The following is a 15,538-nucleotide window of genomic DNA, read 5'->3' as shown; positions in this document are numbered from 1 at the left end:
CTTTCCCTCCCTATGATTTGCTATTTGCACTATCCCATGCTCAGCCCTTTTATAGTTGGCCACGTCCATTTGTAACCATGGCCATTGGTTTTGTTGAACCTCTACTGATGGAGCTACAATGAAGTGGGGTTTAAATATTTTTATCTTTAGTGTGTTTTAGTAGAATATTTTGGTATTTTATGATGTTTTCAGTTGCGGTTATTTTGTCTGCTAAGTTTAATTAAGTTGTGTTATATTGTCAAATGTGTTTATCTTGACGTAATTATCTGTATGGTTTCTTTCTGGTCATTGAATGTTTGCCTTACATGTTGGAAACCACTCTGAGTCCCTTTGGGGAGATAAGGTGGTATACAAATATATTATTATTATTATTATTATTATTATTATTATTATTCTCCAGAGTCATACTCAAAGGGCCCATCCAGACAGTGCTTTTATCCCAGGAGCTTCTGGAGCAAACAGGAGGGTAGCCAGATGCCGTTCCCTGTAAAAGCAGAAGCAATTGCCACAAAAGGCAAAAAACGCAAAATTTCCAGGTGCATAAATATTGTGGTTTTGAGCCTAATACGCGGATCTTCACATGTCTGTATGTCCCTGCAATCGGAAATCACAGCATTTTTTTATCTGGATGTGTTCCTGGATTTTAGATGTTTGTTCCTGATTGGTCGGTTCCTAAAAAGAAAGTTATAGTTTAGTAGAAGGCGAAAACTTTGTTTGTGTGACAGAAACTTCATGAAATGTGTGGAGGGCACATTTTCTCTGGTCAGGACAAAGTTATGGCCTCCTAGTCAACGTTGTACATCTTTTCAGAATAAGAGCAACCAGGAGCAGACATGTATAACCCAGGAACAGCACCCTGTTTGCACAGATGGCCCTGTGGCTTATATAACCCAGGAACGGAACTTATACAATGATTCGCATCTTCGTATGTTCGCATCTTACAGTGTTTTACAACCCTGCCAAAATTTCTGGCAGAAGTCCTGGGGTGGACATCTTGGGAGCCTCCAAATCCCACAATGGAGGCAAAAAATCTGTGAGGACTCCATCTGAAGTCCTGGGATTTTTTGCCCCTGTCTAAAACCTGTGATTTAGTGCTATCTGGAAATGTCCTAATGCTCAAAACTGCTGCACACACAGGTAACTTTTTGTAATTTCATCTTAAGGTGTCTGCCTATTCTTTTCATGGACAATTCTTAACATTTTAGTTCATTGTGTTGTTTACGACTCTCACCTGCCATTGGATCTGCACCTGGAGATAAGATGAAAATGAGTGGTGCGCAGCAGTTGGAATCATTGTAACTTCCTGCCAGATCAAAAGTTGGAGGTTCAATGTAGGTCCTTCCCATATTTTCTGTGATAAAGCGCTGGGTAGCTGGAATAATTTTATCTGGCCTCAGGCATCGGAGAATGACCATGCGATCGAGACCCACAGACAAGTTCCACTCTCCTGGAAAGAATTCTTCATGTGGTCTGGCAGAATCGTAAATCATTTTCCATGACCAGATGTTGGCTTCAAAATGATCCATCAAACCATGCAAGTTTTCCAGGCTTGACGCACGCACAATCTCAGCCCACGACTTGTCAGTCAGCCATTCAGGGCCTGGATTGGGATATGGGTTATCAAGAGCAACGCCGCCCGTCAGCAAAAAGCGCCAGACCTCGTCATCTATCTCGCCTTTCCCTTTCATTATGCCCACCGTCAGAAGAAGGGAGAAAAGAAGCTTGTCCTTCTCAAACAGGGACCGGCAGACATTGTTGTAAATGCTTATTGTGAAATGGTCAATGATGTTTTCAATCCTTTCTTCGAGGACCTCGCTTTTCCTGCTATTAGCAAGCGATTGGACATAGAGATTAATGAACCATACCAAGGAATACTGATACATGGGCTCAATGTTTGCCAAGTCAGAAATGCAGAAGAAGACTGTTGCTGAATGAATAGCCACAGGCTTGTATCCCATCCGAGTCGCATCAATTTCCATCTCAGTGACGGTGGCAATTTCCTGCTTTTCGGAGATTTCTTCAGACAACTCTTTGGAGGAAGAGAGAACTTTAATGGCAGTTTCGTCTTCTAAGATATTTCCTTCTGATTTGGAAAGGACTTCAAGGATTTTGTCCTCGATCTCCTTCAGCTGTTTCTTGTTAGCTGCACTCTCAACAATCAGTTTGTTTTTCTTTTCTTCCAGATCGGGTTTCTCCTTTGCGGCCACAATCCCCAAAAGTTGGTCCTGAAGACCGAGAGGTGTGATCATGAAGTTCAACAGGCAAACTTTCACGGCCACTTCAGGGAGATAATGAGGATTCCTCAAACGTGTTGTAATGTATAGTTTGAAATCATGCGAGAACTCAATAATGTTTTCTCCTAGTCGTATGTACTCCACGCCTTGTTGCTTAAACGTGGTCTTGAGCAACACTGGCTCCAAAAAAGCATCCAGTTCCTCCCCAATGTTTTCAAGCAAGACGGGTGTTCCAAACTGGATAGCATTTTCCAATGTTCTCACATAGTTTGTATCGGACAGTTTGATGACGGAGAGCTTGTTGCCCTTTTCCATATTTTTGACCCACTTGTTGGCTTGTCCTTGAGGGTCAATCATTAAAGCCCACCGCCTAGAATTGGAAACAATGATGCCATTGTCAATGGAGAAAGAATCAATGGGCAGCCCTGCAATCTGCCAGGCACGGATCTTGACTGGATCCCCCAATGTGTTACTCAGGCTGAAATCATTCGAACATGGGATCTTCTCCGCCTTGCAAAGGGTCAGCCATTTTTCCTGACATTCTTGGCGATAGTCAACAGTAAATGCTCCCAGGTAAGCAATTGTGCCTGAAGATAACAAGACATCCCCAGTAAGGTCTGTATAGCGAATCCCCAGTAAGCGGGCTGCTTCTGTCCACCTGTCCTTCTCTCCTCCCAAGCCACTGATCAATTTTTCAGCCCGAATCAGCTTCTGGGAACAGATTTCAATATTATTCTCCAGTTCTCTCTTCCGGTTGTTCATTTCTTCAAACTCGTCATTCAGGGCTTGGAGGCGATCCATCAGCATCTTGAGTTCGGCACGCTTTGTATTCAGCTTCTGCATCTGGATTTCTAGCAAGCCTTCTGCTCCCCGCAGCCGTTCGCGCTTTGGGGCCACCACCTTTGCGACACGGTCGTACACCTCCATGGCTCTCACCCATTTACACAGACCCTCACAGGCAGATGATACGTTTTTGATGACAGCAGGTTGAAAGTCCGGGTGATTGATAAACTTCTCTCTAATCCTCTTCATGACAGCATGAGGAATATTGTCTTTGTCATAAGTCTTCAAACCCTCCAGGAATTTCAGATCCCCTAAAACCTTTTTGGAACTGCCCCAGTAATCTTCTATCATTTTACCTGCATTTGACAAAATGAATGGGAAATAGTTATACACATGTTAAAATATAGATTTCTATTTCTATTAGCCCTGCAAGTGTTTTGGACTTCAACCCTCACTATTCCTAACAGCCTCAGGCCCTTCCTTTTCCCCCTCAGATGCTTAAGCAGAATAGGAAAGTGTCTGATGCTGTTAGGAATTGAGGGAGTTGGAAGTCCAAAACACCTGGAGGGCCAAAGTTTGCCCACGCCTGATCTATAGCTCAGATGTTCCCAGTTCAGATATACTGAACTACTACTCTCATAGTTTCCAGCCAGCAGTTATTGGCTGCTTGATAATGGAAACTGTCATCCAAAACATCTAGACGGCACCAAGCTGGGGAAGACTGACAACAGTCACACAAAATTATACCTTCTTTTATTACATTATTACCTTTGGAGTTCTTATGAAAACTTATTGGGACTGTCTATCTATATCAGCAATGGGCAAACATTGGCCCTCCCTCCAGGTGTTTTGGACTTCAACTCCCACAATTCCTAATAGCCTCAGGACCTTTCCATTTCCCTCTCAGGTGCTTAAAGCTTTCAGGGCCAGAATCACTGGGGTGTTGTGTGGTTTCTGGTTTGTATTGGCATATACTAGCAGCATTTTCTCCTGAAGTTTCACCTGCATCTGTGGTTGGCATCTTCAGAGGATCCTACATGATGTTTCATCTGCATCTGTGGCTGGCATCTTCAGAGGATCCTGCATGATTTTTCACCTGCATGATTTTTCGCCTGAATCTGTAGGCATGATATTTGGCCTGCATCTGTGTCTGAAGATGTAAGCTACAGGTGCAGGTGAAATATCAGGAAAAAATGCTGCTAGAACACATTGGCCATGCGGCTCGGAAACCACACAACACCTCCCTACACAAGACATGTTTGCAGCCTTGTGAATGGCAAAAAAAATCCCAACCAGTTTTCATAAGAAAAGCATTGATAAGATTTTAGGTATCTATGCTTTGTCCCTGAAATCGGTTTTGAGCATTCACTTAATACTTAAGTAAAAACACATAATGAATAAGATGATATAACAAATAATTGCTATGTACTTTCGAAGGCTTTCATGGCTGGAATCACTGGGTTGTTGTAGGTTTTCGGGCTGTATGGCCATGTTCTAGAAGTATTCTCTCCTGACGTTTCGCCTGCATCTATGGCCGGCATCCTCAGAGATTCTGACAGCCCGAAAAACCTACAACAACCCAAATCATTGCTGTGTTTGATCATTGGTCAAGATCCAATTATAAGCTCCTATTAGAACCCATTGTCCATCCTGAAACCCTACTCTGGAGGGAAGGAAAACCATGGACAAATGCAAAAGGATGGGGGGGGGGGGGAGTCCAATATGATAAAATTGGACACTTAAGTTAATAGCTAGATTTGGGCTCTTATCAGTCAATTGCAGCACCTGAAGCAGAGGACGATGAGATAGTGAGCCAGGCCATTGCACTAGTCAAACAAAGATTACTTTTTTTTTTCCTTTTTAGACCACAAGCCTGTACTGATTATATGCAAGCCCCTGCACATGCAGGATTATGCGCAAGCTCCTTTATGACTATGGAATGGGATGCAAGTGTTTAAACAAATAGAAGAGCACACGGGGTGGACATTTTAATAATTAGGGTTTTTTTTCTTGGTTGTATGTCTATTTTTTTGCTTTTTACCGCTTCCACTCGGATCAGGCTTTCTCTCCGGTTTTATTCCTTTCATGACACAAATGCTCTCCATGACAAGCTTGACAGGCCCTGGAGGATTCTGCATGGATTTGACGAGGGAGATATCCGCAGGATTGAGAGTATCAAGCGCCGCAAGGGCAGCCTCCAGAGCCGGCATGGCCTCAGCAAGGTCCCCCTCGCACTCTTCCTGAAATCACATCAAACATAATCCCACTGTATTGATAACACAGCTCTGCATGCATTAAGTCATTTTGAAGGAATACTTTTTAGCCATTTCTTGTCTTTAAGGACTATGGGGCATGGTGCATTATCCTTTTTCTCCCCAAAACACATCTTCCTAGGAATACTGAAGAACCTCTGGCTTTGCACGTGTCAGAGGCTGGATCTACACTGCCCTATATCCCAAGAACTGATCCCAGATTATCTGCTTTGAACTTGATTATATGCATCTCCACTACCATATAATCTGGGATAAACAGATAATCTGGGATTTTTTTCATGTCAGGAGCGACTTGAGAAATTGCAAGTCACTTCTGGTGTGAGAGAATTGGCCGTCTTCAAAGACGTTGCCCAGGGGACGCCTGGATGTTTGATGTTTTACCATCCTTGTGGGAGGCTTTTCTCATGTCCCCACATGGGGAGCTGGAGCTGACAGAGGGAGCTCAACCCACTCTTCCTGGATTTGAACCGCTGCCCTGTTAGTCCGCAGTCCTGCCAGCACAAGTGTTTAACCCATTGTGCCACCGGGGGCTCCACTTGGGATGAGATCCTGGGATATAGGGCAGGGTAGATGAGGCCAAAGTCTTCAGCTCCCAGAAGACTTGGGCAATACTGTACAGGCTGAGTATTCCTTCTCCAAAATGCTAGGGACTAAAGGTTTTTCAGATTTCTGGGGATGAGAGTTGGATTGCCAGTAATTAAATATAATGAATGAGAAAGCGGGAATGGGGGCTAGCTACACATTCAGCATCTATTGGGAGCCACTAATGCCCACAGACCTGAGGAAAATGCCTCATCCTGCCAGATTAGACTCCTGCTCCAATGACTAACCTTTCATTTAAAAAAAAACTAGTCTCAGGATCAATCACAGCATCACCATATACTCCATCAAGCATTGGAGAGAGGATAAGAGGCACACTTCTGGGGAAGTGGGCTTCTGGAGGAATTGTAGACTTTGAATGTCATGTTAATGATATTTTAACTTTGGTACTCACTCACAAATATTTAATTTTTTATTTTTGTATCTGTCTTTTTTTTTTAATTAGGTGTGTTTAGTTGTTAATCACCTTGAGTCCCTATGGGGAGAAGGATAAGATAGAAATAAAGTTAAAAGAAAGAGGAGGAGGAGGAGGAGGAGGAGGAGGAGGAGGAGAAGGCGAGGGAGAGGGAGAGGGAGAAAGAGGAGAAGGAGAAGGAGAGGGAGAGGGAGAGGGTGAAGGTGAAGATTTATTTATTTATTTATTTATTTTATTTACAGCTTTTATATTCCACCCTTCTCACCCCGCAGGGGACTCAGGGCGGATTACAGTGTACACATATATGGCAAACATTCAATGCCAATTTTGACATACAACATATACAGACATAGACAGAGGCTATTTAACTTTTTCTGGCCGCCAGGGGAACTGTCACTTTCATCGTCCATCTGCGACACTGATGAAGTACTTCCGCATTCCCAGCATGCTTTTTGCTGGAGTGCTTGCTGGAGTCTTTTTTTAATGGCCTCATAAATTAGTTAATTTAGCCTCCCCACACTTTAAGGTGGTACCTAATTTTCCTACTTGACAGATGCAACTGTCTTTCGGGTTGCAAAGGTCGACAACAGGCTACACAATTGGTTGGAAACCCACTCCAACCCGGGCTGGCTTCGAACTCAGAGTGATCTTAATGCAGCTGACACTCAGCCAGCTGTGCTACAATCCCAGTGCTGAAGATGAAGATGAAAGAGAAGGAGAAGGAGCTGTTCCTTCAATTCTAAGACACACATATTTCTATATAAACATATCTAAAAATGGGGTGCGTGTAAGAATCACAGGTATATCTTATGTATTTTTGGTGGTGGTAGTGGTACTGAAATTAGGGTGTGTCTTACAATTGATGGTAACTTGCAATTGAAGACATTCAGTAAAAATAACAATAACAATAACAATACTATGTATATCTACTAAGAAATAAGCTTTAATGTAACACAAAGGTGGGGAATCTCTGGGCCTCCAGATGATCTGACCTGAGTTCCCACAGGTTCCAGCAGCCAGGATGGCCAAATGACAAGGGTTTTGTGAGAACTGTAGTCCAACTTGAAAGTCACCAATTCTATATTCTGATATTACCTCTATTGTGAGCCCTAAGAATCTGGGGATTCACAAATCAAGGGGAGCAGAGTTTGAACAGTATATGTTTTTTTACTACTCATGCACAGTAAAACTACCTTAATGCCCTGCGCAACAGCAGCAGCTTCATTGGCTTCCTTCTCATCAGCAGCCACCAGTTCTTTCTTAGCATCCACCTCAACTGTTTCTTTTTCTATGTGAATCATCATTTTATCTGTTTCTTCAGAGGTTTTTATCAATTCAGGCTGAAGAGCTGTCAGCTCCTTCTGCATAACTGCAACCTAAGGAGGACATCAAAGAAGGGAGAGAACCATTGCTATTAGGTAAACATACAGGACATTTGCTATTTCAGAAACGTAGGCATAAGGAAACATAGCAATGCAGTTGAAATTATGAAAAGTTGAAAGGAGGTTGATAGAGCCCTCCCTCCTCGTTGGTTTTGTTGCAGCGAACACCATTAGCAAGATGGAAATGTTTAGGATTAAACAGTGTTGCTCAGCAAAAGGATTTAGCTGTTCCCTGCCACGCGTTGCTGTGGCCCAGTCTGGTGTTCTGGAAAATAAAGTAATGACAAAGTGTTGGTTTCTAATATATGTAATATCTTTATGCTTGTGGGTAATCAGTATTTCTTGTTTCTTTGTCAGCGTTGATGTAGACATTGTCTGGTTTGCCTACTCTGGAACATGCAACATATAATTGTCCTTCTTTAGGGGTCCCTTTCAAATCTATGAGACTATATCTGTCATATACATATGTGTGTATGTGTGTGTGTGAATCATATATATCTGTCTATATCTATGTCTGCATGGCTCGTTGTCAGGAGGGTTTTGATTATGTTTTCTTGCCCTGGTGAAGGGAGTTGGACTGGATGGCCTTAAGGGAGCATTTCTCAATCTGGGGGTCGGGACCCCTGGGGAGGTCAGAAGGATCACCAAAGACCACCAGAAAACACAGTATTTTCTGTTGGTCATGGGAGTTCTGTATGAGAAGTTTGGCCCAATTCTCTCGTGGGTGGGGTGCAGTATGCGCTTTTCTTGTAGGTGAACTATAAATCCCAGCAACTACAACTCCCAAATGTCAAGGTCTATTTCCCCCAAACTCCATCTGTGTCCATATTTGGGCATTTGGAGTATTTGTGCCAAGTTTGGTCCAAATCCATCATTGTTTGAGTCCACAGTGTTCTCTGGATGTAGGTGAACTACAACTCCAAAACTCAAGCTCAATGCCCACCAAACCCTTCTATTGTTTGCTGTTGGTCATGGGAATTTTGTGTGCCAAGTTTGGTTCAATTCCATCGTTGGTGGAGTTCAGAATGCTCTTTGATAGTAGGTGAACTAGAAATCCCTGAAACTACAACTCTCAAATGACAAAATCAATTTCTTTGAGTGATGGTCACTCCTTGGGTTAGTAGGTGTCTTGTGGCCAAATTTGGTGGCAATTAGTCCAGCAGTTTTTGAGTTATGATGTCACTCAAAATGAACAGAGCATTTTTGTATTGGTTGTAAGTGGAGGGACTGGGGAAGGAGAAAGGAGAGGAGACACAGTGACCCAAAAGTAATCTACATCTCAGGTTCGGATGTCATAATAATTGTATTGTCGAAGGCTTTCATGGCTGGAATCACTCAGTTCTTGTGGGTTTTTTCGGGCTATATGGCCATGTTCTAGAGGCATTTCTCCTGACGTTTCACCTGCATCTATGACAAGCATCCTCGGATGCCATATAGCCCAAAAAAAACCCACAAGAACTGAGTCATAATAATTTATCACCTCCAAGTTGATGTCTTCCAATTGTAGGAACGTAGGTGCAGGATGAGCATAATCCAGGTTTCTCCACACCAGCACACTGCTAATTCACAGCTAGATCTCAGAAACATAACAATTAAAAACCATTATACATATTTGCATGGTCATTGATTGCTATCCATACTTACTTGTGAAGCAGCAAAGTCAAGTTTTTGAAGGCCTACAAGGTAACGATTTCTCATCATATCGACTTCATGCCTTTTGCTATTTAATAGTGTTTTAAAGGTCAGAATCAATTCCAGGTAGGATGTAGGTGTCACATAATTGTGTCTTCGGAGAGTATTGTAGTAGTTGACCGAGATCTCTCTAACGCTTTCTTGGAAGAATTTGCACATGACTACAACCCTGGAAAAGGGAGTTGAATGGATGTTACAAGGCAAATAATACAACTCAGTCAGATGGTCAATTCATGAAATCTGTTAAGTTGTGTAAGAGTCATAGAATACCTCTGGTCAAACCTTTTCTGACAGGTAGTTGAAAGTAGCTGTTTTACTCTAGAAATTGCTTTATATCCTATGTTATGTAACCATATCAATACAGCCATGATTATGATCATAGAATCATAGAGTTGGAAGAGACCTCATGGGCCATCGAGTGCAACCCTCTGCCAAGAAGCAGGAAAATCACATTCAAAGCATTCCTGACAGATGGCCATCCAGCCTCTGTTTCAAAGCCTCCAAAAAAAGAGCCTCCGCCACATTCCAGGGCAGAGAGTTCCACTGCTGAACAGCTCTCACAGTTAGGAAATTCTTCCTAATGTCCAGGGGAAACTCCTTTCCTGTAGTTTGAAGCCATTGTTATGCCTCCTAGTCTCCAAGGCAGAAGAAAACAAACTTGCTGTGATGGATAGCTATAAATGATTAGCCAACATTTTATTCATAAACAATCATTCTAATACTGTTCACAGGAATGGACCCAACATGACATCAGTCATTGATCATCGTCATGTTGAGCCAAACCTAATAAAATAAAATCCAGATTCAAAGTAATAGCTTTTTAATACATCAGAGCCACACTACATTATATAGGCTCTGAACAAAGGCATATATAATTTAGTTTAGCCCTGGCATATAAAAAGCTAAAGAAGAGAAGCTTTTCAGAGTTATGTGTTTAGATTTATGTATATAAGAAAAAGTGTGCTGAATCAGACTCAAGGACTGCTCAATCCAGCATTTTCTTCCTGCAGTGACCAACAGGTAGGACATGAGGAAAACAGTCTCCTCCTGGAAATGTTCCCCAGCAGCTAGTATTCATAAATATATCACCTCTGATATTGAAGTTTAAACCCTTGTGCCAGCTGAACTGCTGACCTGTAGGTTGGCAGTTTGGATCCATGAGACAGAATGAGCTCCCATCTGTCAGACCCAGCTTCCCATGCGGGGACATGAGAAAAGCCTCCCACAGGATAGTAACACATCCGGGTGTCTCCTGGGCAACGTCTCTGCAAACGGTCGATTCTCTCACACCAGAAGTGACTTGCAGTTTCTCAAGTCGTTCCTGACGTGACTAAAAAAATACCATTGACAATCTTACCCTTACCAATATCAGTCTGGGTGAATTAAGCTTGATGCTGAAATAAGCTAAACATAGATGATTGTTTTTTTAATTTCATTTAAATTATATTTCAAAATACTTTGTAGTTAATTTTGTAAATTGTTCTATCTTGAAAAGTTTGTGTGTGTGTGTGTGAGAGAGAGAGAGAGAGAGAGAGAGAGAGTGAGAGAGATGATGATGATGACATACGACTTTCTGACTTCATCTTCCAGTTTCACTTCCTCTAAGAATTTGTTTGCCACCAGCTCCAAAGCATCCGTGGGCCATCGTTGAAACCAATCAATAGTACAGCAATTGATCAGTGAAGGGAACATTCGTAAACGATTCCGGAATGCATCTCCAATTGGACTCATTGCTGAAAAATATAGGGTGCTTGTTTTCCATATCTGTTCACCCAAATCCCATCATTTTCCCCATCTGTGTATGAACCCACATGATCTCTTCATTCATCTGGAGAGGCCCTACTCACGATCCCACCTCCATCGCAAGCGCGATTGGTGGGGACGAGGGATAGGGCCTTCTCGGTGGTGGCCCCTCGACTCTGGAACTCGCGCCCCAAGGACATCAGACATGCCCCAACTCTGGCAGTTTTTAAGAGGAGCCTGAAAACGTGGTTGTTCCACTGTGCCTTCCCAGAATAAGTAACCCGAAGCAACATGTCCCTAATCGCACTTTACTAATGATCTAGGATTGTCTGCTTGCTCCATCTCTCTCCAAATACCTATCCAGTTATATGTCACCTTGTCATGCCCAGTATTTTAAAATGTATTACTGTTTATTGCTTTGTTTATGAGTTTATTGTCTGTATCGCTGTGTTGTTTTTATTGATGTATTTGGGCTCGGCCTCTTGTAAGCCGCACCGAGTCCTCCGGGAGATGGTAGCAGGGTATAAATAAAGGTTTATCATTATTATTATTATCTTGGTGCACTCCAGATCACTTGTAGTATGGACTTCATCATTCCCAGCTAGCATGGCCATAGCAAGCCATAAATTAACTCATTTACAGGGGAGGCATTATCAAAATGAATTCAGAACAAACAAACAAAAAGAAACACATTTTATTCCTACCTAAAACAATATGCAGGTTTTTCCTCACACGTTCAATAAAAAAGTTGTACATGGCCAGAGGTGTAGCTTCAATTCTCCTGCCTTCAGTCCTTGCAGCACTCTGCATTTTTTCCACAATGTCAGCTTTCTCATCAGCAGCAAATATGTTGGGTACGTCACCTGTGTTCAAAAGCATGTTAATATCCTCCACATACGACTCGTCCTTTATCTGGTTATCGCTGAATAAGAAGACTGTGCTTTTGTTGGCCACTCCCGATTGCATCATGATTTTCTTGAGATCTTCCCTCCAGTCATTTGTGGTATAGAACTTGGTGATCTCAATCATGAAGAGCTCGTAGGTATTCATGAAAGTGCCCAATTTGGTGGCACTCTGCCGGCCGCTCCCGCCAATGCCCACCAGCAACAAGTGGCCGTTATCTTGCTTCAGGACTCGGCAGATCCGGGAGATGTGCTCGATGGCAAAACCAAACATGACCAAAGACATGGGGGCTTTGCTGATGTTATTGAACTCCTCCAGATAGTACTCCATGACAGATGTCAGCTTCTTTAAATCTGTGATTTCATCATAGATTTTGGCATCACTGGACGGGTTAAAGAAATCCCCAAAGAACAGACGCCGGATATTTTCATCTTTGATCTTCCCAGTGCGTGACAAATGGCTTAATACCTATAGAGCAGAGAAGACTATCTCAAGATTCTGGTGTCAACCTCAAAAGCCCTACATAACTGAGTGTCCTTCCACAGAGCCATATATTCCTGGGCCCTTCCGCACAACCCTATATCCCAGAATATAAAGGCAGGAAATCCCAGGGCCCTTTTACGCTGTCATATAATCCAGAATATCAAGGCAGGTAGTCTACATTATCTGCTTTGAACTGAATCATCTGAGGGTGCACTGCCAGATAATCCAGTTCAAAGCTGATAATCTGGATGTTATACAGCTGTGAGGAAGGGGCCTCAGGACCCTTCCACACAGCCCTATATCCAAGAACATCAAGACAGAAAATCCCACATTATCTGAGTGTGGACTCAGATAATCCAGTTCAAAGCAGATATTGTGGGATTTTCTGCCTTGATATTATGGGATATAGGGCTGTGTGGAAGGGCCCCCAGAATATTAAGGCAGAAAATCCCACAATATCTGCTTTGAACTGGATTATCTGAGTCCGCACTCAGATAATGTGGGATTTTCTGTCTTGATGTTCTTGGATATAGGCTGTGTGGAAGGGTCCTGAGGCCCCTTCCCCACAGCTGTATAACATCCAGATTATCAGCTTTGAACTGGATTATCTGGCAGTGTAGCCTCAGATGATTCAGTTCAAAGCAGATAATGTAGACTACCTGTCTTGATATTCTGGATTATATGACAGCGTAGAAGGGCCCAGAGGATCCCATGAAGCTGCAACATCTCCCATGCCAGAGTGTAAAATTAACTACTTAAAATTGCAAGTTATATCTAATTAATTCCTTCTTCTAACAGCCAAAACAGAACTGATGTGTATTAAACAGAACTGTGTATTCAACAAAACAGAACTGATGTGTATCTAACTGGTCAGCAGCCAGTTAGATAAGAGTCTAGAGTAGGATTGGTAAATATACTACAAATCTTGAAATTCCCTGTCTATAGCAATTTGAAAATATTTCTTGCCACAGTTTGTTTAGAGGGCTTTAAAATGATGGAAGGTGCCATTTTGCTCCAATATTACAGGTAGCCATAAATATGTCATTCCTATCTCTTTACCTGTCTGCTTGAAGATAAACATACCTTATCAACACTTTGCTTGAAACAGTCAGAGGTGGTTTCTTTCACCATGTTAAAAAACACCTCCCTGTCCTCTGCATCGATCAAACGGTCGTAGAAGACGCGATAAACTTCGTGAATCCAAAGCCTGATCAATTTCTCTCCATCCTACCAAATAAAGAAGGAACCAAAGAGGAGGAGATATGTCCATCAGTGGCAAACGTACCTATGTGAGTATCAAATCTCTTACCCTTCATGATGAGGAATTAGTGTTGTGCCAAAATGGTCTTCCACATTGCCCAGAAGTATACTTCCCATTGGACATCTTTTGTTCTTCTGACTCATTCTCAGGCTGCTTTAGAATTTACTTTGAATTTGTTTAAGTAGTGTGGGTTTTCTTTGTTTGTTTTCCCTTATTATTCCGAGGCAGCATTCTGCAAGTCACTCCTGGTGTGAGAGAATGTGCTTGCTCCATCAATGTTTAACATTTACCCAAATGATCAGCCACTGCCAGAAGGGACAGAGAGTTTCATCTATGCTGATGATCATGCCACCACCGCTCAAGTAGGGAGTGTTGAAATGGTTGAACAGAAGCTCTCCAAAGCTTTAGGTGCTCTTACTGCATATTACAGGGAAAACCAGCTGATTCCTAATCCATCTAAAACACAGATGTGTTCTTTTCATTTTAAGAACAGACAAGCATCTCGAGGTCTGAGGATTACCTGGGAAGAAATCCCACTGGAGCATTGCAGCACACCCAAATACCTGGAAGTTACTCTGGACCATGCTCTGATTTACAAGAAGCACTGCTTGAATATCAAGCAAAAAGTGGGTGCTAGAAATAATATCATATGAAAGCTGACTGGCACAACCTGGGGATCACAACCAGGCACAGTGAAGACATCTGTCCTTGCGCCTTGCTACCCTGCTGCTAAATATGCATGCTCTGTGTGAAATACATCTCACCATGTTAAAACAGTGGATGTGGCTCTTAATGAGACATGCTGCATTATCATGGGTGTCTGTGCTCTACGCCACTGGTGAAATTATACTGTTGAGCCAGGATTGCACCACCTGACATCTGTTGGGAAGTACCAGCCAGCAATGAAAGGACCAAGGCATTGACATCTCCAGCCCCGGATATCAGTCAGCAAGCCAACATTAACAACTTAAATCAAGAAACAGCTTCCTAACTCGCAGGAACACCTTTTCAAACGAGAGTCCAAAAGTGGCAGGCTAAAACTTGGAACCTGAATCAGTGGCTGATATCGGATGAGAAACTCCCTCCTGGGCACAAAGAAGGCTGGGCGACTTGGAAGGTCCTGAACAGAATGTGCTTTGGCAGCACAAGGTGCAAAGTCAATCTTAAGAAATAGGGCTACAAAGTGGAGTCTGCGACATGTGAGTGTGGAGAAGAGTAGACCACAGACCACTTACTACAATGCACCTGAGCCCAGCCACATGCTCAATGGAGGACCTTCTTACAGCAACACCAGAGGTGCACCAAGTGACCAGCTTCTGGTCAAAGGACATTTAGCTTAATGCCAAGTTTTAAACTTTGTGGCTTTTAAAATACATTGCAACTGTATTCTCAATATGCTTCTGACACAATAAATAAACAAATTGTGAGGCGGAAAAAAGTAGTCCACCAGCAAGATTATTATATAATGAAAAGCATATCCCTTATCAAGCATACTCATCGGCAACTTCACAGCTAAGGCAAGTGTAGAGTCTCTCATCCCACCTAAGCACATTCAACTAACCTTTTCTTCTGTTTTCAATTGCATTATTTCCTTTCCAGATTGAAAAATAATGACATCCCCACTCACATCTCAGAAGAAGAAGAAGAAAAGAAGCAGAAGGCATGCTGCCATTTTGCCTTAAAGCTACATTGACAGGAGTTTGAGCAACAAATGTAAAGGATTTTAGGCTGGACCAGTTCTAACCCTTCAGAAACAAAGGTATGATCAC

The 15,538-nt window shown here is 42.5% G+C and overlaps 1 protein-coding gene across 2 annotated transcripts in view; it reads right to left on the bottom strand.

Annotated features, from left to right (window-relative positions):
- The window catches only part of LOC132782006 (dynein axonemal heavy chain 3), a 110,356-nt gene that overhangs the window by 17,572 nt on the left and 77,246 nt on the right, over nucleotides 1-15,538 (bottom strand). For both annotated transcript variants that reach the window (XM_067473190.1, XM_067473191.1), the window contains 7 exons: nucleotides 13,592-13,735; nucleotides 11,827-12,493; nucleotides 10,947-11,112; nucleotides 9,332-9,548; nucleotides 7,499-7,681; nucleotides 5,059-5,257; nucleotides 1,232-3,373 (listed from right to left, as the gene is read on the bottom strand). In XM_067473190.1, the coding sequence (XP_067329291.1) occupies nucleotides 1,232-3,373; nucleotides 5,059-5,257; nucleotides 7,499-7,681; nucleotides 9,332-9,548; nucleotides 10,947-11,112; nucleotides 11,827-12,493; nucleotides 13,592-13,735 (3,718 nt within the window). The remainder of the gene's footprint in view (nucleotides 1-1,231; nucleotides 3,374-5,058; nucleotides 5,258-7,498; nucleotides 7,682-9,331; nucleotides 9,549-10,946; nucleotides 11,113-11,826; nucleotides 12,494-13,591; nucleotides 13,736-15,538) is intronic.

This window comes from Anolis sagrei, chromosome X, assembly GCF_037176765.1.
Source record: "Anolis sagrei isolate rAnoSag1 chromosome X, rAnoSag1.mat, whole genome shotgun sequence".
Lineage (NCBI taxonomy): Eukaryota > Metazoa > Chordata > Lepidosauria > Squamata > Dactyloidae > Anolis > Anolis sagrei.
Note: the sequence above shows the minus strand (reverse complement) of the source record. Positions and strands in the feature narration are given on the sequence as shown.